Source organism: Akebia trifoliata, chromosome 12 (assembly GCF_017979445.1).
Source record: "Akebia trifoliata isolate Shusen 1 chromosome 12, ASM1797944v1, whole genome shotgun sequence".
Taxonomy (NCBI): domain Eukaryota; kingdom Viridiplantae; phylum Streptophyta; class Magnoliopsida; order Ranunculales; family Lardizabalaceae; genus Akebia; species Akebia trifoliata.
This window is the reverse complement of record NC_141386.1, coordinates 30,498,325-30,520,606: the sequence shown is the minus strand read 5'-3', so window position 1 is coordinate 30,520,606 and position 22,282 is coordinate 30,498,325. Positions and strand designations below refer to the sequence as shown.

At 38.2% G+C, this 22,282-nt stretch overlaps 2 protein-coding genes across 3 annotated transcripts; both read right to left on the bottom strand.

Moving 5' to 3' along the window:
* Window positions 1-3,001: 3,001 nt before the first annotated feature.
* Window positions 3,002-6,672, bottom strand: BAG7 (BCL-2-associated athanogene 7). The gene is made up of 3 exons (XM_086418514.1): window positions 5,824-6,672; window positions 5,412-5,702; window positions 3,002-3,503 (listed from the first exon to the last, which is right to left on the bottom strand). The coding sequence occupies exons 1-3, from the start codon at window positions 6,520-6,522 to the stop codon at window positions 3,270-3,272; spliced, it is 1,224 nt and encodes a 407-aa protein (XP_086274640.1). The 5' UTR covers window positions 6,523-6,672; the 3' UTR covers window positions 3,002-3,269.
* An 8,175-nt stretch (window positions 6,673-14,847) lies between these two features.
* Window positions 14,848-20,734, bottom strand: LOC147389441 (flavin-containing monooxygenase FMO GS-OX-like 3). 2 transcript variants are annotated; one of them, XM_086419520.1, is made up of 7 exons: window positions 19,993-20,734; window positions 18,229-18,299; window positions 17,929-18,081; window positions 17,552-17,634; window positions 17,005-17,140; window positions 16,743-16,916; window positions 14,850-15,457 (listed from the first exon to the last, which is right to left on the bottom strand). In XM_086419520.1, the coding sequence occupies exons 1-7, from the start codon at window positions 20,570-20,572 to the stop codon at window positions 15,254-15,256; spliced, it is 1,401 nt and encodes a 466-aa protein (XP_086275646.1). In that variant the 5' UTR covers window positions 20,573-20,734; the 3' UTR covers window positions 14,850-15,253. The 2 variants fall into 2 exon arrangements, with proteins under 2 accessions (XP_086275647.1, XP_086275646.1); XM_086419521.1 differs by lacking the exon at window positions 17,929-18,081 and having other exon boundaries at window positions 14,848-15,457.
* Window positions 20,735-22,282: the final 1,548 nt, after the last annotated feature.

Sequence of the window (22,282 nt, the reverse complement as noted above, 5' to 3'; positions counted from 1 at the left end):
GGGCCAGAGACATAAGTTTGAGGTAGTTTGATTTAGTTGTGAGGGCATTTAAGGCATCATATTCGTATCTTTGGAAATGTCAGACATGTCTGCCTCATAGGGTGGAAATATTCTATTTGACTCCAAGCTTTGCTCACATTGTTTTACTTTCTACATCTTCATGACCAATCTTTTGCTCTCCTCTTCCTTCTAACAGATTAAATTTCATATCTTTATGTTCACTTGCATACAAAGTTTTTGATTTCTTCACAGTGATCAAGTATTTGACACGTGTTTTTTCTATGATTTAGATGCTGCCACGTGTCATACATGCATTGATCTGTCAAGTGGAGATTGTAATAGTGATGCTCTTTTCTAGGTTCTTTCATGCATGCATGCATGCAATGCTACATGTTCATTTACTATGTATAGTGTTTATCACTGGGACCACCATAAGTTGGGTAATTGTCGCCATTTAATTCTTCTACAGAAGAATTTGACTTCAGATAGAGATTTTTTTTTTTTTTTTTAAAGATTAGAGGCAAATGTTCTTTTGAAGAAAATTTAAATAAAGAGCTAGATTTATTTATTTTATATTTTATATTTTATAACGATGTTATAGTACATCCCTTTGTGGGTATGAACCAATCCTTACGATTACAGGTCTGTCTCAACTTTACAAAAATTTCCTAACGTGCAATAGGATAAATCAAGAGATGATTTTTCTTAAAACCTCAAATAACTTGCAATTATCAATGTATGTATCTTGATATTGAAGAAAACTGAACTTTACTTGTAATTCTTGGATGATAACAAGATCTATTGTTGGATTTGTATAGAAAACTACAAGGAGTAAACATAATTAAAAAAATCATGGACGAGTTAATATCCCAAATTATAAATCCTAATTAGGACTACTAACACCAATTTTCTTAATATCTAATAATGCTAATTCTTATATATTACTAACTTGTACAAAAATCATAACTTTCCATTATTTAAGAGATATACTAAATATGTTTAAGGACATATCATGTACCTTATTATATTTTACATCATATACTTTCAGATATGTTATTGTTGCTCTCTTCGTCAGTTGCTATCATCTTGGGGCATCGATGTGTACATGCCAAAAGATTATTTAAAAGTTATCAACATTTAAGTGTGTCTGGATTGAGAGAAATGAAGAGAAAAGAAAAAAAAAAGTGAATTTCTCTCCCCTTCTCTTGTTTTTGATTGTCAAGTGGAGAAAAAAATTGGCCAATTTTTTTTTTTTTTTTTATATCTTCAAATCAGAGAGAAAAGAAAAGTTCATGAATAATATAACATTTAGAGTTATAACTCTGTATATCTTATTCTCTCCAAAAACTGAGAAAAGAAAAGTTCATGAATAATATAACATTTAGAGTTATAACTCTGTATATCTTATTCTCTCCAAAAACTTATGTTTTTCTATTGTTAGACCACATAGATTCGTTTCTCTCATTTTCTTTTCTTTCCATTTCATTTTATGAATTTATTTTCTCTTCATTTCTCTCAATCCAATCCAAACACACCATTAGAGATTAATCAAAAGGTCTTTCGTATGATTCTCAAAATCAGTTATTAGAATCATCTTTCCCAAATCCAAATTTAGTAGTTTCTGTAAGGATCCATAGTTAATTATCCATTTGAGTCATGTTAGAGTGACCTCAAGCTTGGAACCTTACATCACACTTCTTGAGGTGAAAGTGGATAGGAATCATAGATGCTTTTTCACTTGTATCTTGATGAAAATATTTATGGTTCCCATATACTCTCACGTCAAGAACTACGATATGAAATTCCAGCCTGAGGTCTCTTCAGCATTACTCTTACCCATTACTGGTGATTTCCCTATTAGTTATTCCAAAACCATCCTCCCTCCTCTTTGTTTTTTTGTTATAATATCCTCGTACCGATGGGCAAAAATTGGAGGGAGGTGAGAGTGTAGGAGCAAATGGGAAGAGAGGTGAGGGACTAGGGACAAATGAGACATGTAATGGGAGAGAGGGTGAGGGAGCAGGGACAAATGGGGCATGTAATTAATTTAAAATATAGGAGTGTCCCAAAGTTCTGTGGTGGAGGTGGAGGTGGGGGTGGGGGTGGGGTCAGATTATCAGGACTCTTGGTCAAATGGTGCATGTCATGGGTTATCTCAATTATTCACCAAAATGCCACAACATTTAAGTGGTGTAACATAGTTTGGAAACAGGGAGGGAGGTATCTCGATTATTACCGAACACAAAGAGGCTCCCCGCAACTGTTATAACATATATGATTGATTGATGTTGCATGGTAAAAATTTGAAAATTGAATAGTGTGGCCATGGTTAGGATTTTATCATTTAAAAGTTTGATAAAATTTTATGGAAAAAAGGGCAAACTGACCCAAGAACAGTTCAAGCATAACATGTATGCTTAGGAAAAGACCAAAACATTAAGGGTTTAAATTTCATGAATAAGATCTATTTTACAAAAACTCATTTACAGAAACAACTTGTTTGTAATTAAATTAAAAAAAAAAATACCAGAAAAATCAATTTCAAGAATCCGCATTAGTGCTATGAATGTCAAAAAATCTATTTCATATCCACAATTCATTAAAATCCATGTAACATTCTCTCATTTCGTGAAGGAAATTGGTTGCAGTGTGTTGATCATTCGTAAAACCTAGAATGTCAAAAGATAGATGATGAATTAGTGTTGGGGTTTAAGATAATGTAGGTCTGAAAGTATCAGATAGAGAAAATGCATTCATTACTTGTATGTGATGCACCCATTATATGATAAAAGACCAGTTATTACCATGAGCATAAATCAATACATTTCTTTTCAGGTTTTTATAACATCTTTACTATTGTAATGAGAGAAGGCGGTGTGGCGTAGAAGTGGTTTGACAAACCAATTATTTAAAGATATTAGTTCAATTTCTTTTCGCAATACAAACCAATCACAGTAAAGCAATGGGACAATGATTGGTAATGAGAAGCCAGAAGGCAATAGAGAGCAAAAAATAGAAACTTGATTGATTCAAACAGAACAAACATGTCTAAGGCCTCCTAATAATTAGATAAGACACTAAAAATCTCTCTTAAAGACTACAGACAGGTGAGAAGTCATTTATCAACCTAAATTTGTGGATGAAGGGAGCATGGAGAAACAACCAAGACCAGCATCTTGTTAACAGAAGACAACATAAACAAAAAGAACACACCATGATGAAGTGAGGACAATGAAACAAGGGAGTCATCAGAGTTATACCATATTCTCTCACAAGCATACCTCGAAGGTATTACCCCCATTCCTTTCCTCTCGATCAAGCATTTGCACCACCTCTGCGACACCTGCCGCCATTTCCTTCTGGATGTCACCCTCGGGTAAATCAAACCTTCTTCTTTTCATTGAACCCAACTTTCCCGGTGGCTGTGGGTCCACCACGTCAAGCATTGCCTCCAACTCATCCACCATCGACCTCCTTGCCGCTCGGACCATGAGATCAGCTCCCTAATTCCAAAAATGAAGTATCAAAACTAAAGCTCATAGGATAAGTGTAGAATTCATGAATAAGGATTGTAATTTGAACTGTTTTCCGTATGATAATGTCAATGTAACTTGGGCACACGTGGCTAATCACCCCAAACTTCCCAAATGTTATGCCAATCCTTTGATATGGATCACTAATCTAATGTTCAGAACTAGAAGAGATTATCAGGAACAATTACAATCCACCCGAGAGTGTAATTTCGAGGATATCAGTGGATAGAGATTTGCTTAAACACACGGGTCGTCTGAATTGAAGAATATAAAGGTATACCTTATGTAAAGTAGAAGTGTGATTTTACCTATATCTGAAAAATACTCTAGTTCTGTATAATATTGAGTGTGGTATTCTCCATCTACAACATATGTCAGTTTTTTATGCCATCTCTTGACCTAATATCTATAATAATAAAACGCAATGGTGGGTCTCACTCCAGTTACAGTGGAATGGGGTCCACACCCCACTTTATTGTCTTTCCTCTTCACCCCCTTCAACTTTATTATCTTTCCTCTCTTCCACCCCGTCTCCAATAGTATCCCTCAAATTTTATCATCTTTCCTCTTTTTTACACCCCCCCCCCCTTTTTTTTTTGTTCCAATAATAACCAACTAAGTTTACTATCTTACCCCTGTAACCCCAAAGAGGATGACAAACTCTAGTAATCTCTATTGTACATCACACCTTGGCTTGTCTAAGTGGTTGATGTGCATCTATGGGAGATTGAGGGATGGTCCAGCACTCCTGGAGCACAAAATCAACATTGTATGGTACAAACCACAGAATCTCCACTTTCTTCACAAGAGTACAAAAACAATGTGTAATTGGACCATCGAAATAGGCCAATTCTAAGCCCAGGGGTAGGGTTGTCTCAAAGGATGGGGCTACATCCCTGACCAGATCTGATCTCACAATATCAGGTATAGATATGTGAATAATAATAATTCAATTAGTTATCAGATAGGATTCCAGACAATGATCCCTCCAACAACGACCCATTATTATTCTATATCTTCAGCACCTATTCTTACTCCAAGAGCAGAGGGCCGCACTGAGTTCATGACGGTAAAATCAACTAAGACAACTTATCCTTGCCAAGATGACCATCATTACATGAAAGCTTTACCTAAATTAACTGTTTAATTGGATGGCCTTTAGATTTTCTTAAATTCATTCCAATTTTTCATGAAGATGGTCTCCACAGTATGTATGGAGAACTCAATGTCAGGTTGGATTGCGGCAAGCCAAAAACTAGATGTAAGGTAAAATGTATACACATAGGTAACAAAGTGATATTGAGGCACATTTTTCATTTGATGAGAAATTTTAAAGGGGTGACTTCCAGATGTAAGGTGATCATCCCCACAAAAAATTGGTCCCACAAAAAGATGATCATGGCCTCCTGAAATATACCATGGCCCACTCATTCAGGTCCATTGACAACACCATGTACCCTTGGCATCATGGTTTTAAAACTTCTTTTGACATCTCATCTCATCAACACACAAGACCGAGTCGTCTTGGACAAGATTTAAAAAATGCCGAGACGACTTGTCAACTCGTCTAGTTGGTGGACGATACCCAGACAACTCGGATGAGATTTAAAACCATGCTTGGTATTCCGATTCTTGTCTAGAACCAACAATTGGTGGGCCCAGCATTCATGTAGTTAGTGATCAAAAGTGTCCTCCGTTATAGTTTGTGTTGGGTTTCAAATTCTCGTTGACATATCATAATTCCCAAACCAACTTTTATGTTTAAAAATTTGAGAATTTCGATACATAAGTTATAGCAAACTAAATCAACCATGCACTGTTATGAACTAAATAGAACTATAAACCATGAAAATAATATTTAATAGAAATCATATATACCTCGATAGCATCAACAGTGAGGAGAAGAACAATAATCTTCTCAGAAAACCTCTGTCGTTCCTCTGCATCTCGGGCTATCCGATTTCGATAAGAGAAGTTGTTAAATGAAACTCTGATCTCCTTCAATTTGGCTTTCGCCACCGCAAGCTCTCTAAGAGCTCGAAGAGCCTGAGATCGACGGATCAGATAAGCCCTGAATGTCATCTGGATCATCATTGCTGCATCTTGAGGAGACAATTCCTTCCTCTTACCCTTCCCATTCTGAGCAGCTGCAGCTCTTTTAGCAAAAACCTTCACACATATGGGAAAAAACAAGGTAATTTGGTTATTTAACTATGGGCATTTCAGTCATTTAACACTGTTAATATTTGGTCAAACAGACTTTGACCAGCATTAACATGAGATTACTGACCTGCTTTAGAACAACAGCTCCTTCATCGACTGGTTCTTTGATCTCAACCACACGTGCGGCATTACAACCTTTCTTATCTATCTTTACTGCTGCTTTGTTATTCTCTTTTGCAGGAATCGTTACTGCTTTGAAGGTATACGTGCGGTTGATCGGAGCATCCTTTCCCTTCCCTTTGATCTCAGCCGTCCATTTATAGTTCTTCTCAACATCTTTCACTTTGCCATTCTTTTTCCCTCCTTTGATCTCTGTCGTCCATTTATACTTTCGATCCAAACCGTTCTTCTCCTGACTTTTGATCTCAGCTTTCCATGAGTACTTCCGATCTTGATCGTCAACCTTCGCATTTACGACCCGATCAAACCCTAGTTCGAGAGCAGAGACTCGATCGCAGAGATTTCGTAAGTAGAAATCTGTACCTGTTCGCTTCTGAAGCCTCGTATAAGATGATGTACATGGAGTTTTCTCGATCTGAATCAGATCCGTTACAGTGTCGAAGACATCGAAGGCGGGTGGAGTAAGAGAGAAGAAACTTTGGGGAGAAAGATCAATCAGTTTAGGGTTTAGGAGATCGAGAGCAAACCCTAGCTCGCTTTCTTCTGCAAATGAGGGGCAAAGCAAGGATTTGGGTCCGAAAATGGAGGTTTCTCTGACGAAGACAGGCGTGGGTTCGAAGATTTCGATTCTTCTGAATCCATTCATGGTTGTTTAGTAGATTGATTGGAGAAAGATATCACACAGAGACAAGTTCTAGGGTTTTGCAGGGATTTATGATGAAAAAGGAGAAGAGAGAAGATGAGAAAAAGAGAGGGGCAAAAGTGAAGAGAAATAGAGGTCTAAGGAGAGGGGCAAAAGTGGAAATTACTACTGAGGAGGTTATAAGTGCAGGTCTCTTGAGTATTGAGAGAGAAGTATCGCCGCATATGGAAAAGATATTAAATCTCGAGGAGAATCAACGGCTAATACTGAAACTGACGACAACAGAGCCAATAATTTATTTTTGTGTACCACGTGAGCTATCGTGTTATCCAATAGAGCAGTGATCAACTGACGTGGTTATGTTCCACAGAACCATAAATATTGTTTCCTCGAGATACACGTGGAAAAAATCTATGATTCCACGTCAGTTGAATATATTTAAATATATTTGTTTTTTTAGTTCTTTATCATTATTCTCTCTTATAAGAGCACAAAGATTATTGAGCCATGATAATATAACGCCCACCAATCACAGAACCTTAAATCATTTGCATCGAGATATGCAAAATCAGAAATCTTTTCTTTGAGCATCCCAAGCCAAATGATCTACGGTTCAGTGATTGGGACTAGGTGTCATACTATCACGGATCAAAAATATTTTAATAATAAAAAAAAGATAAATGACGGATTGAAGACACGTGTGCAACAGATGTCAGTCAAGAGGATTCGTTATGTTCAAAATAAGATATTTCTTGGATGTTGCGAAGACACACACCTAATAACTAACTAAAATATTGAGCATAGCAGCAGCCTTAAGCATCACTTACGAGGATTAGCTTTTCCTTTTTAAATAGTTCATTAGAAACGGAATCTTTAAGCTTTGCCAAAGTCGCAAACTTTTGAAATGGGAGTCTACAAAGCTTGAAAAAAAAAAGTGCTTTTATTTACAAAAACAAAATTCCAAAAGTGTCTAAATCTGTCGTCAAAAGTGATATATTTACGTAGACAAAATGATGGTGAGGACATATGTATAGTGTGGACAGCTGGTTTTGATTATGTGAGCTCTTTTGGAGAAAGAGTCCAACTAGCCTTGTTACTAGGATAGGGAGAGAAAAAAATAAAAAAAGGGGTTTTACTAAGCCTCATCCACCGTCAAAGCATCCTTAAGATACACAAAACATATCCTGGATATTAGAAACAGATCCCGAAGTCTTTTTGATGGTGGATGAGGCTTCGTAAGGCTTTTTTCCTCGTTATCTTAGTAAGGCTAGTTTGACTCTTTGGATAAATAGTGTAAGAATAAATTTGTCCCAAGTGCAGTAGCTAGCCAACCCAAAAGGAAGGATGTCAATTTGGCCTCAAAACCCGGATGGTAGAAACAAATAAGATTGGGTTTTTGTTAATATGTGCTCTAAGGGCACACGTTAAGATGCATTAAAGACACCTCAAAACACTTGTTTCCAAGGTGTATATAATGCAGCTTAATGTGTGTCCTAAAGGCACACACATTAACAAAAACCCAATACCAATAAAATTTTGAGCCTTGATCATGAGTCCACAAAGGTTGGGTGGGTTTAAAAAGATTCAACTCATTAGAGTGTATTAGCAGGCACAATTGCATGATCCAAGAATCAAATCATCACTAGGTGGATGACTGATGAACACGTAATGTACAAAATAAACAACTTAAACATTATTAAAGTTCTCCAAATTTTCACATAAACTATGTATATTTGAGTTTAAAATAGATCATCCCGTCTATTGCCACACCAACTTTTGCTAAGACCACACCAATTCCTATGTAAATCAACAAAGAATTGTGCAATTGGTGTAGTGTTAGCAAAAGTTGGTGTGGCAATAGCAGCTCTCAAGAAAAATTGGTCAAATATAACTGATGGGGGCAAAGTTGGAAAGTACTATTGATCGGGACTTCATAGTAAATGGAATGGTTGCATTAGGGGTGCAACTTAATTCGGTTCAAACCGAGAATCGAACCAAATCATGAAATTTGGATTGGTTTGGTTCGGTTTAGATTGATTTTGATTTGATTTCGGATTTAAAAAATAAAAAACCGATGAATTCGATTCGATTCTTGATTCAGGTAATCTAAAAAATCGAATCATTATTTATATTTAATTTTTAATTTTTCCCAAACCTAACCCTCACATCTCTCTCGTCTCTCGTCTCTCTCTGCAACTTGTCGAGCGGCTACCGGAAAGCGTTAGGATGCCGATCGACGGATCGTCCGTTTCCTGGAAAACCCTCTCTCGTCTCTCTCTACGACCTGCTGCCAGTGGCTGCCGGAAAGCTTCAGGATGCTGATCGACGGATCCTCAGTTTTCAGGAAAATCATGTGCGACTGTGCGACTCTCTCTTTCTATCTCTCTCTCGTCTCTCTTTGCGACCTGCTATCAATGGCTCCCGGAAAGCTTCAGGATGCCGATCGACGAATTCTCAATTTTTGGGAAAATTGTGTGCGACTATGAGTAACAGATACAGGAGGTTTCATTGCTTCCTAGATCGTTAAACTTCTGTTAGAGAAATGTTACAACGTTAGAAACCCAGGTCAAATCCCAATTTCTTTTAAAATCTTCAAACGAAAATTAAAGGATGTTGAAGGGGCAAAAGAGAGATTGATTTTGCTGCCACCGGCTGATCACTCTCTTTCTTTGTGGCTGCGACTGTAATTTACGACCAAATCGTAAATCTTTTGACAGAAATTAGGGATTCTCTTGGCAACCCATGGAATCGAACCGAACCAAACCGAATTAAGGTCGATTTGGGTTGGTTCGGTTCAAGAACAATTCGGTTCGATTCTGATTTTGCTCTAACCCGAATCAAGTTGCACCCCTAGGTCGCATATACAAACAACTAAAAATGTGTCCACGTTTTTGTCTTATTTGCAGAACATTTGGATGTATATATAATATGGGGTGACAGCCTTATGAGGATGTCCTACTTTGGGCCCGGACCTACCAGACCCGACCTGACCGGACTGTTAGTAGAGCAAACTTTTATGGTTCCCATCCACTCAAGCTGACAAGAACATGGCTCTTTAGATTATCGAGGTGGTGTAGCACGTGAACTGAAGTGAGTTTTAAAACTCGTTGGAGACGTATTGTCCAAATTAACTCGGTATCGGAGTTGAAGAAGACTAACTCACAAAGTCACTTTTTTGATTGAGATTTAAGACTCACTTTCAATTTTTTGATTTGTCTCACAAGACATCTCAAATGTATCGAACATCCAAAATGACCCGGTATCAGGCCTAGACGAGACGAGACACGAAACAGAGTTTTAAAGCCATAGTGTAACGGCCAAATCATTTGTCACCTAGAGTTAGGTGTAAGCTCGCCCCGGAGCTACCCGGGAGCACCCATGTAATATCATGTAAGGCTCGTTATGAAGCCATGTCAGCCCTGTACCATGGCATATCTGTTAGCTTAGGGTACATGTCAGCCCCGTGCCAGGGCATCATTGTTAGCTTAGTGGCATTTTAGTAATAAAGGAGTATGACCGGCCTCTACTTTTGATGTTCCCTTCTGGAAATCTAGTAAAGACTTAGCATACACTTTGTAGGAAGGGTGTCAGTGCTATCCCAATCCCCGGCCTACACCCACGTTGTTGAAGCCTTGAAGCCCAGCTCCGTGAAAGTCCCGCGTGTCATAGGATCATCAATTGCTTGAAATGCATCTATTACTTTTGTAACACGTTGCACCGTGTAATCAATATTATATCAACAAAGTTGCCTCCGGGCTTTGCCTCATGTTGCCTCGTTTACTCGTTTGCTATATACATGTGTGTGGTGTATGATCATTTTACAGGCTTGCAAGTGGATTTGACCCCCTTGCGCCGCACGACCCCGCTTCGAAAGGATAGGGCCGTGACAGTTGGTATCAGAGTAGCAGTTGTTTGAGCACAGTTGGTATTCCCCCTATCTATTCCCCCGAGATTCCATTTAGTTCACGCGAACGATGGCAAGAAGAACTACTAGTACCGCGGATCTACCCGCTCCAAACACACCAGCACCACGTACAAACAAGGAACGCATTGATGTATTGGAGGAAAAGATAGGTATGTTATCCGGTATTGTTGATGGTATTGCGCAAATAGATGATCGCCAGAGCACGCTGGAGGAAAGATCCGAGACATTCAGAGCTAGAGTGACAGCCCTCGAGGAAGATACCCGAAACAACCTAGCCGTTTTATAGGAACAGATTATGGAGCTCACTACGAAAGTAGGCCTCCTGGTCAGAGCCGTCGGTAACGAACGGCCTACCAGTAGTGATGCTTCTCCCTCACGCTTGCGAGTACCCCAGCCACATACCTTCGATGGTGTTCGCGATGCGAAAGAGCTCGAGAATTTCCTGTTCGACATGGAGCAGTACTTCCGTGCAGCTCGTCCGGATTCCGAAGAGGTAAAAGTAACAACTGCTTCTATGTATCTTGCAGGTGACGCCAAGTTATGATGGCGGACAAAGTATACCGAGATGGAAAGTGGCCAATGTTCCATTGATACATGGGAGGACCTCAAGAAAGAATTGAAGCACCAGTTCTTACCAGAGAACGTGGAGTTCATTGCCCGTAGAAAGTTGAGGCAACTCCAACATACAGGTACAGTTCACGAGTACGTCAAGCAGTTTTCCGCCCTGATGCTTGATATCTGTGACATGTCAGAGAAAGACAAACTGTTCTCATTCCAAGAAAGACTCAAGCCTTGGGTTCAGACAGAACTCCAACGGCAACGTGTGAAAGATCTCGCGTCTGCAATTGCAGCAGCCGAGCGGTTGACTGATTATACTCCCGCGGGAGGGAGCCAACAGTATGTACATCCTCAATCGAAGGGTTACTACCAGCAACTTGAGTACACAAAGAAGTCTTCGAATGGCAAGAATGGAAGGCATAGAAAGAGTTCCAGTCCGGGATTATCACGAAACTCCTCTCCTTCACAGAGCAGAAGTACCTCGCCAGTCAAGCGTCGTCACAAGCATGGATGTGTTTTGTGTGGTGGGCCTCACAAGACATTTAAGTGCCCACAGCGAGCCAAACTGACTGCACTATTAGCTTCCCAGAGTGACCCTAGTCACGAGAGTACGAGTGGGCGAGATTATGAAGATTCTCCTCACATGGGAGCCTTGCATCTTTTGAATGCAATGAAACAGACATCTGAGACTCAGAATAGCCAGAAACGGAAGGGTCTTATGTATGTCGATATTGAAGTTGGTGGGAAGACCACCCAGGCAATGGTTGATACAGGAGCTACTCACAGCTTTATTACCCCTGCAGAGGCGAAGCGTCTCAATATCCGGCTCGATAAGGGTTCAAGCCGTATGAAAGCTGTAAACTCCCAAGCCACTCATATCCAAGGTTCGGCCAAGTCAGTGTCCGTCAAGATAGGTATATGGAAGGGTAAGCTTGATTTACTCGCAATTCCGCTCGATGAGTTCAGAGTTGTCATTGGGATGGATTTCATGCGACAGAACAAGGTTGTACTAATGCCATTTGCCAACACCTTGGGCATGCTAGGTGAATGTCCAAGCTTTGTTCCCGTCTCCACAGGCAAGGAAGAGGGAAAGTTAATTTCAGCCATTCAGGTGAAGAAAGGGTTGAAGAAAGGTAAGCAACCGTACATTGCTTCCTTGAGAGTTGAAGCCGAAGAACAGGACCATAGTTCAACTCCCACACAGGTTACACAGGTTTTAGCAGAAGTTGATGATTAGATAGCGAATTTGCTTCCGAAGACACTACAGCCACGTAGGTCGAATGATCATCAGAATGGATTGCTACTTGTTGCCACACCTCTTATAGAGAGGCCTTACAGGATGAATCATCCAAGACTAGCTGAGTTGAGCAAGCAGCAGTATGGGTCTTCAAGACGTTGTATCGATTATCGAGCAGTGAAGAAGATCACCATCAAGAACAAGTATCCTATCCAGCAAAGTGCCGACTTGTTTGATAAGCTTGGGACAGCCAAGTATTTTTCAGAGTTAGGTCAGAGATCAGGTTACTGTAAGATTTAAGTTGCAGAAGAAGCCCCTCAGCCACTTAGTCAGAGTGTCAGCAAGAATTGTGATGTACCTCAGAGTGTTGTCAGCGTCAGAGATTCAAGAGTCACAGGGAAGTTATGGAACGGACCATGCAGACTACTTAGATTCCAGCTTGATTTTCCGGGCAGTGTACATCGTCAATCAGTTTGGCCAACGGAGAGATTCAGTTCTGCGTTGGAGTATTTTAGGCATCTTGCCAATGCTGATAATCAGAATTGGGCGAATTTGTTCAATTCCACCATTCAGAAGAACTCTTCCTCCAACAAGAGTACTTTTGAACTTATTTCAGGCCAACAGTGTTTAACTTCTCACACTATTGTTCCAGGCTACAGGAGACACAGTCCAAGGACGTACAGGTTTGCTAAACTCTGGTTACCGTACAGGTTACACAGCATCTACTTTGTCATCCATGCAAGAAGTCTCAAGCCGTACCAAGCAGATCAAGGAGATCCCGCGCGCAGCATTCCAACACGTACCACTTCTCATTCAGCTTTTCAGCCAGAGCGTGTTGTCGACAAAGTTCTCGAAGACGTCATTTCAGCAGCAGTTCCATCCAGCAACAGCAGCAGCAGCACGTGGAGTACTTCGTCACACAGGACATGCCAGAATTTGAAGCTACACAGGAGAATGCAGAGAACCTACAACCTTTCAAGTAACAGATTGAAGAGTTTGTCAGGTCAATGCGACGAGGACGTCTGCAGAATAGGTGGGGGAGACTGTAACGGCCAAATCATCTATCACCTAGAGTTAGGTGTAAGCTCGCCCCGGAGCTACCCGGGAGCACCAATGTAATATCATGTAAGGCTCGTTATGAAGCCATGTCAGCCCCGTACCAAGGCATATCTGTTAGCTTAGGGTACATGTCAGCCCTGTGCCAGGGTATCCTTGTTAGCTTAGTGGCATTTTAGTAATAAAGGAGTATGACCGGCCTCTACTTTTGATATTCCCTTCTGGAAATCTAGTAAATACTTAGCATACAATTTGTAGGAAGGGTGTCAGTGCTGTCCCAATCCCCGGCCTACACCCACGTTGTTGAAGCCTTGAAGCCCAGCTCCGTGGAAGTCCCGCGTGTCATAGGATCATCAATTGCTTGTAACGCATCTATTGCTTTTGTAACGTGTTGCACCGTGTAATCAATATTATATCAACAAAGTTACCTCCGGGCTTTGCCTCGTTTACTTGTTTGCTATATACGTATGTGTGGTGTACGATCATTTTACAGGCTTGCAAGTGGATTTGACCCCTTGCGCCGCACGACCCCGCTTCGAAAGAATAGGGCCGTGACACATAGGCTATCTCGTATTCAATCCATTGCAAATCTTCTGACAAATATAAGTAGAGTTCGGCTAGCCTTATTAAGTTCGCAAGGATTTCACCCTTGCGAAGGGATCTTGGGCTCACCTTGTGGCATAAAAAACATGATCCAATGCTTTAGGGTTATAGAGGACAAATTTTCTATGATGTTGAATTGCTGATGTGGTAATCCATTGGAGCAAAAAGACCCTTAGTAAAGCTTAAAATCCTACTATATTAGTAAGGAAAGTGTTTTGCCAAAAGGCATGGCTGTTCCAATTGGGTGGGCCATACCTAATGTCAAATCTCTTATCAATATCAAAAAAATTTGTATTCTAATATTTATTTTCCAATTATCCTGTTATTGTATTTCCACATCAAGCCATGAAAATTTTGGATCAATTACTTAAGATTTTTTTTAAATTGAAAATTGTAGGACGTGGTCCTTTTAAATTTTGTGAAAACTTCCCTTTTATATAGCACATGTGTAGTGCTTGACTCCGATATTTTACTAGTCACACCACTATTTTCTAATTTCGTGGAATGAATGTTAATGCTTCCCAAACTTTTATTTATAAGGACAATCCCAGAGATAATATAATCAACATTTTATTTATTTATTTATTTATTTATAACGGGGCATCCGGATGTAAGTCCAACTAGGGGACCGGATAGCTAAGGCTAGAACCAAGGCATATAAGACCCTCCCCAAGAACATGAAACGCCCACACGTCACATGCACTAGGTAAGTGAGGGAATGCCCTTGTGGGTTACCCTAAGGTAATATTGATCATAGTGGGTATCAAATACTTTCTCCAAAGGGCAAAATGAGCCTTATAATCTATGGAAAGTTATTTAAAGGACCCTAGTGGAGGAATTTATTTTTTTAAATAGTCCCTAAGTTTAAGAAAGTCTCTTAATAGTCCATTTAGTAAACTTTTCTTCTTTTGTTTTTTTTTTTCTTTTTAAAAAAAAAAACCATCCCTGGACCTCATCTCCTGCATTTCTCACTATTGCATGTCCTAACCTTTTGAACTCTCATTTTCATCCAAATAAATTTGGATTTTTAACATCTCAATCAAGTATTGGAGACTCCATTCCGTCATAAAGGATTTAAGAAGAAAGAAGAAGTGATTTTCAAGAGATTTTTTTCACTTTTTTTTTTTTTTCCTTATTTTTTGGATGAAAATTGATCAAGAATGGTTATCTCAAACGGAGAAAAATCCTCCACAATTATATTTCCTAATCTTATAATTCATGATTGTTAACATTGTCACCTCTGCTACCCTCGAAACTATGAACATACTCATTGGAGTGAGACCAACACATTTGAGGCACAACTCACATTTTATTTTAATTTTTTTGAAAAACAATAGGCAACACAAAGATTAAAGTTATAAAAGAATCACCTTTGGAGTTAAAAAGTATTGGAGGAAGTCATCTTGGGCTTGCAAAATCAAGTGTTGATCGTCCCATTCATCACGATAAGTTTCTGGTCGATCGATCATGTTCTTAAGTGTTGCAGTGCACATCTGCTTTCTCCACTCTTCTGAAGCTGGAAATCCACACTCAGCAGCAAAATAGTCGATGTACTCTAACTGTAACAGAATCAAAATATTTTAACAAAACATTACAAATTATAATAGCTTTCATTAGTTACTTACTACTACATATAATATAACAAGAGACCGCTATTGTCACCCCCAACTTTTACTTATTACACTCTAATTTCTTAAATTATTTTATCACACCACAATTAAAGATTTAAAACACTCTTCAAACATTACAAAGGTTTGGCTCAAAATTATAATCTAAACATTATAACACTCGTTCAAACAATTTCAATAGTTGTTTACAATTATGATTAGGCTCGTATAAAATACGAAACCACAAAAAAATAGAAATCTAACAAAAAAAAAACAGAGCGAAACGAGAGAGCTTCTATTGGCACCCCAACTTTTGCTTATTCTCAACCATTCACTTATTTTCCATATTTTTAGTTGGAGTGTAATAAGTAAACGTTGGGGTGCCAATAGCAGCTCTCTACAACAAGGGGACTGTTATTCTTTCTCATTCAATCATGTATAGTAGACAGTTAACTATTTTTGGAATAATTAAAAAGAAAAAAGAAAGAGAGCTAAATGGGCTACTGTGATGCCAGACAAGCTCTACAGCTTATCTAAAGCCATATTTAATTAAGAGAGATTCTATTGCCACCCCAAATTCATATGTGAATGATCACCAAAGAACTCTCATATATCTTGGGGTGGCATTAGAAAAAGTAGGTGTGGAAATAGAAGCTCTCTTAATTAATCTAAATGAAATTTAGGGAAAAAAATAAAGTACCACTATAGTTTCTTTGTTGGGACTTATCGAACGGTTTCTAGATGTTAATTAAACTTGTACAAGGATGATGGCAAAGTAATGTTGTATATTTAAGAGAGCTGCTATTGGCTATTGGTACCCCAACTGTTACTTATTACACCCCAATCAAAAATAGAGAAAATAAGTGAATGGTTGAAAGTAAATAAAAGTTGAGTGCCAATACAAACTCTTCTCATTTTTATTTTTCTTAGATTTCTATTTTTTTGGGTTTATGAGCATATATGAGACCAATCATAATTGTAAACAACTACTGAAATTGTTTGAATGAATGTTATAATGTTTTGTAATGTTGAGATTATAATTTGAGCCGAAGTAATGTTTGAAGAGTGTGTTTTAACTATCTTTAATTGGGGTGTAATAAATAATTTAAGAAATTAGCGTGTAATAAGTAAAAGTTGTCGAGGCACTAGTAGCTCTCATATAATTAAGGACATGTACAATAAAAGGGCATTTCACTAAAACTCTCTATTCAAAAACCTTTTAATTGATCAAATTTACCTTAAAATCTGAAAGGCAATGAGTGTAATGTTTGGGCACATTGGCAGCTTCAAGTTTTACGTAAAAGGCTTCCACATTTGATATCATCTCTTCTTGTGATGGAAGTTGAATTCGTTCAGATAAAACACGAGCAACCCATTTGCTTTGTACCTCGTACAAGGGGAATGGAAGAACCTGGCACCATAGACAAGAACAATTATCTCTACCAAAGGCCACATTTATTACAAAGGACCTTATGAAAACAGATTTTATAGGGATAAACCTTCCAAGGTAGTCCGATAAAAGAAATCCATGGAGCCAATTGTGGTGGGAAAATGTGGTGATATAACGGCCCCACTCGATTATCATCCACTGTCACAATATTATTGGTCTCTAGGAAAGGAAAATGGTACCTGAACCTGAAAAAGAAAAATACTTATATGAAGGGAATTCTTGAGATGGATATTAAAATAAAGAAGAACATTGCACCGCATTGTTGGTTTGCTTTATTACTTGGATAGTGCCGGGTTTGGGAAATAGAGATGAACAGTCACTAAAGATTTGACAAGGCAATGGAAAGATGATATCTATATAACAAGGTATGGTGTGTTTGGTGACTTGGTGTATAAATAGTGTCTGACATGAGGATGAATAACACCAACCCTCTTTTAGAAATCGATTTTCTTTAATAGAAAACCGTCAAAATAAAAGGTAGATGCGTTAGGATATGTGTCTGGGAGTGTTCCGATACATTGACATGTCTGGCACAGCAAAATTTTTGAAAGTTGTCTTTGTAAAATATGCCATCTCAAAGGTAAAATGCGACATACCCAGTGCAGTATAGAATGACATCAGCGATGGCTGAGCTTCCATCTTGGAATACTATTGTACCATCTTCATGGGCACTCACTATCTGCATTATTTTAGAAAATTAAAATTAGTGTTTCTGACTGACCCAGATTCCATCATCAAGTTTTTTTTTTCTTTTGATAGGTAAATGCTTGGTTAATGGTTAGTGACATGTAATATGGTTAGTGGTTAGCATAAGAAGTATGGGTTCAAGGGGGTTTGAACCTAGGATGTGGGAACAACTCCCCACACGTCACCACCTGGTTAAATGGCACTTCTTACATCATCAAGTTCAAAGAATTTCCTTAATTTTGTTTTTACGAGAACCAATAGACTCTCACTTGCCATGTAGGTTTACCATAGAATGAAGCCAAATATTATCATAGCCAAGCTGTTTTGTTGGGGTACCATTGGTACAAGACCTAGACGCAACATGAACTTCTTTAACAACTCCAGCAATGTCCCTGGAGATGTCAGAAGCACTTACAGAGCCCCCTATTAGAACTACGACCTGTAAATGGAAAAAAAAAATGGAGATAACGACGTTAAGGAGAAAAGGAAAACAGGTTACGAGGGAAACATTATCGCTACATTGTAAATCGATAATGTAGCATTCAAGAAATAAAATCACAACAAAAGATAAAAACCTGATTCATACTTGATCACGGAAGGGCTCAGGAACACGGTAATTATGGCTATGAATTTGCTTCCCAGGCCACGTATCAATACCTGCAAATAATATATGCAGAGAATTATTATTATTAAAAAGTCCCTTGAGGATGTGGAGATTCACCATCTCGAATTGGTGGCTTAGGAGGTCTGATCTCCCTCAAACGAGATCAATCTCAATCTTTTTCTTCTTTTTTATTATTTTTGTGATCCGATCTAAATAGGTACGTAACATTGGTATCAGAGCGGCGATCCTCACATGGAAATTGAGTCAATGGATGATGAATTAAAGAAGTTTTGCGAGTTTATGTGTGATGGTTTGAGGGAATGTTGTCTCATAATCGAAGAATTTCTCAAAAAAAACAAAGAAATTATTCGAAGAGGAGAAACTATATTTAGTGGAGTCGATTACCTATAAATGAGAACTTAGATGTGATCGAGGAGCAACCTCCATGATCATCTTTCCAAAGATGTGAGATAAATGCCAATGAGAGCCTCGTTAAGTATGTTGAAGACAAAGAACATCAAAGATCTAATGAAGAGGACAAAGGCGAAGTCAATGTTTTTGAAAAATATTCAAAAATTGACTTTATCCTCCTTATCGAATTCAAAGCATATGTCATCAAGCCATTATCTCGTTTGAGGGAGATCGGACCTCCTAAGCCACCAATTCGAGATGGTAAATCTCCACATCCCAAGGGACTTTTTAATAATAATAAAATTGCAAGGACATCATCGATTCCAAGAGACAAATAGTTTGGGAGTTATGTGTTAAGATGAATGTAATTGGGATCCGGGAGGTTTTGACCTTGAGGACAAGGTCGATTTCAAGGAGGATGAAATGTTATGTGCCTAATTGTAGGGATGATTAATTATTTTCAAGAAGTGTCAAGACAACGCCATCCAAAACGATTAGTGCGAGAACATCATCGATTCCAAGAGACAAATAGTTTGGGAGTTATGTGTTAAGATGAATGTAATTGATTCCAATATCAATTGGGAACAAGGTCGGTTTCAAGGAGGATGAAATGTTATGTGCCTAATTGTAGGGATGAGAGTAGAGTAGTTTCGAGTACATATGATGTATAGAATATATTCTTAATAAGTAGTATAATAGTTAAAATAGATTGGGTGCATGGGATCATAATCTATATTGTGGGAGAAGTTTAGCTGTGGGTTATGGGATGTCCTCTTCATTAGATCTTTGATGTTCTTTGTCTTCAACATACTTGACCAGCTCTCATTGGCATTTATCTCACATCTTTGGAAAGATGATCGTGGAGCTGTGGGTTAAGGGATAGTGAGTAGTTAGGGTAGTGTTTCTCTTGTATATAAATTTATTGTGAGATTAATGAAAATATGCAGAGAATTATTATTATTAAAAAGTCCCTTGGGGTGTGGAGATTCACCATCTCGAATTGGTGGCTTAGGAGGTACGATCTCCCTCAAACGAGATCAATCTCAATCTTTTTCTTCTTTTTTATTATTTTTGTGATCCGATCTAAATAGGTGCTTGATACAATGTGTTCGAATACAATTTTGTTAAACTAAAACTTGTCATTAGCCCTTAATTAAAACATGAGAAAATCCAATGACCCAAAATTTTAAGCTCTGAAATTCAATTTTTTCTGTTTTTAAAAAAAAATTAAAAATTTATATTGGCGCTTAAAACATGAGAAAATTCAATGATTCACAATTTAAAGATCTGAAATTCAACACTAACAACAATAATTTAAAAACTTAGAATAAGTACCTGGAATAGCAGCAATTCTTGGTTCTGTATAGTGCCCATTACAAACAACCACAGCATCATAAACCTCTTCACTTACATCAGTTTGACTTTGACCTCTTCTCCTATACCTCACTACCCATCTTTTCTCCTCACCCAATCCAACATGTAAAACCTCTGTCCCAAGCCGAATCAACTCGGTGAGTTGGAAATGACATGTGAAATCCTCCAAATAAAATAACACCTCACTGTGACATGGAAACCTTCGAGGATCCCTTTGTCTCCCATCTTTAGCAATAAAGGGGTAATCGCGGAAACCCATTGCTTCTCTTGGGAGATTAGTGCGTAGAGAGTCGTAGAGACTGGTGTGGATTCTTGATCGAGATGGGTCGAGTCCTAACGGGTCGGATTCGACGTTGTGGTTATAGATCCAAGTACCTCCAATCCGGTCGTGACGCTCGAAGACTACGACTTTGTGGCCCTCTCTAAGCAGCTCTCGAGCCGTGACTAGGCCCGCTGCGCCCGCGCCAATCACAGCGACCTTTCTTGATGGCTTGTTTGAAGGGACAACGATTTCTTCATTTGGGATCGTTGGAGAAGCCATGGGAGATGATGAGATGTGAGAGTGTTTTGCAGGATTTTCTTGTAGTGGGAGCAAACTATGATTAGTTGTATAGTTGAAGAAATCGAAGATGAATGGTTTTGAGGTAGAAATTCAAAGGTTTTTTACTAGAAGTTGAAGAAAAGGACATTTAGGTCGTTTTCAATTGGCTCCGCCACTGTTTTGTTTGACTTTTGAAGAGTTGAGATGGGAAAGGCGGTTGGTATCGTTGGCCGAATGAATCGTGTGGTTGAGACGATTCACTTGATGGACAATGAAGATCTCTAGGAAATGATTCAACATGTATTGTCATGCATGAATTATTTAATTAGATTCCTTTTGGTAAACTAATGAGTCGTGCGATATGAGGTACCAGCACGAGGTCAATTCAAAAGAGTAATGATCATCTGACAACCTCAGGTGACATACTCAAAATACTCTTCCAACGTGGGATGTAGTAGAACCATAGATCTTCTTTCATCGAGATACACAATTGAAAATTTTTATGAGAATGTGCAATTGTGTATCCCGAGGCATAAGGCTACCACATCAAAAGAGTATTTTAACTATGTCATGCAGGGGAGTCAAATTATCACTATATTTTAAACTTTGAGATATTATGTTGGTACACCAACTTTTACTTATAACACACCAATCCTTTTCAAATAACTCATGACTTTCTGACTCCCCCCCTCTGCTCTCTTGATGTGGCATATGTGACAGAATTGTAGATTTTCTTTCCATAAGATGCAAAACTACACATCCCCATAAACATGTGCAATTATGTATCTCAAGGAAGAAAACTTACGGTTCTATCACATGCCATGTCAAGAGAGTAGAGGGGGAGTCAGAAAATCATTATTTTTTTAAAAATTAAATGATGGTTTAGGCCTATATTACTTGGTTTGTCAATTCACTCGGTTCAAATTCATGTTCTTGGTTTGCCAATACTCTAGAATGAATCCAATTCATAGGGGTAGGTAGAAATAATTCATTTCTTGGGTAGCTTGGTTCGCTTATGCATATATATAATTCAAGTATACAAGTTATAAGTACAATTATAATATTAAAAAGTTCTATGTTTAATAAAAATAAATTTAAATATGAACAATGAAAAAAATATAATAAATTGGTTGGTTCACCAAATCAATTAAAAAAAATAACATTTTTTTTACTCTCCCCCTCTGACATACTCTCCCATACTCTATTGACTTGGCATGTGCATAGAACCATAAATTTTCTCGGGATACACAATTGCATATGTCGTGTTAAGAGAGTATGTCAAAGGGGGGAGTTAGATTATCATGACTCATTAAAATTTATTTGGTTCGGGGTTTGCTTGATTTTATGAATCCAGTACGAACTGTACTGCAAAGTAGTTTGTTTCGTACCGTTTCATAGTTCAAATTAGTTGCTACCAATTAGGTAACATAGGTTTAGGTATAGCTAGGTGTGTGAAATGGAAAAATTGGTGTGTTAATAGAAGTTTTCGAAATTTTTACCCTTCAATCTGAACAATTTAGGTTCATCAACCTGAACAATCTCAAGAACAAGATATTTTTCAAGAAGTTGAAGACGATGAATTTTAAGAAGAAACCTAGAAATGATGATTAGTCGAAAACCTTAAAGATTGAACATGACAATATTTCTTTAGAAAAAGAAAATTAAAGGATTTTTTTTAGCATGTTCAATGATAGCTTACTACAACTCCAA

Coding starts and splice junctions, on each gene's coding strand:
- LOC147389441 (XM_086419520.1), bottom strand. CDS start 20,572: ATGGCTTCTCCAACGATCCCAAATGAAGAAATCGTTGTCCCTTCAAAC. Junction 18,300..19,992: donor AAGAATTGCTGCTATTCCAG/GTACTTATTCTA, acceptor TATTATTTGCAG/GTATTGATACGTGGCCTGGG. Junction 18,082..18,228: donor CTGAGCCCTTCCGTGATCAA/GTATGAATCAGG, acceptor TTCCATTTACAG/GTCGTAGTTCTAATAGGGGG.
- BAG7 (XM_086418514.1), bottom strand. CDS start 6,522: ATGAATGGATTCAGAAGAATCGAAATCTTCGAACCCACGCCTGTCTTC. Junction 5,703..5,823: donor GAGCTGTTGTTCTAAAGCAG/GTCAGTAATCTC, acceptor ATATGTGTGAAG/GTTTTTGCTAAAAGAGCTGC. Junction 3,504..5,411: donor TCACTGTTGATGCTATCGAG/GTATATATGATT, acceptor TTTTGGAATTAG/GGAGCTGATCTCATGGTCCG.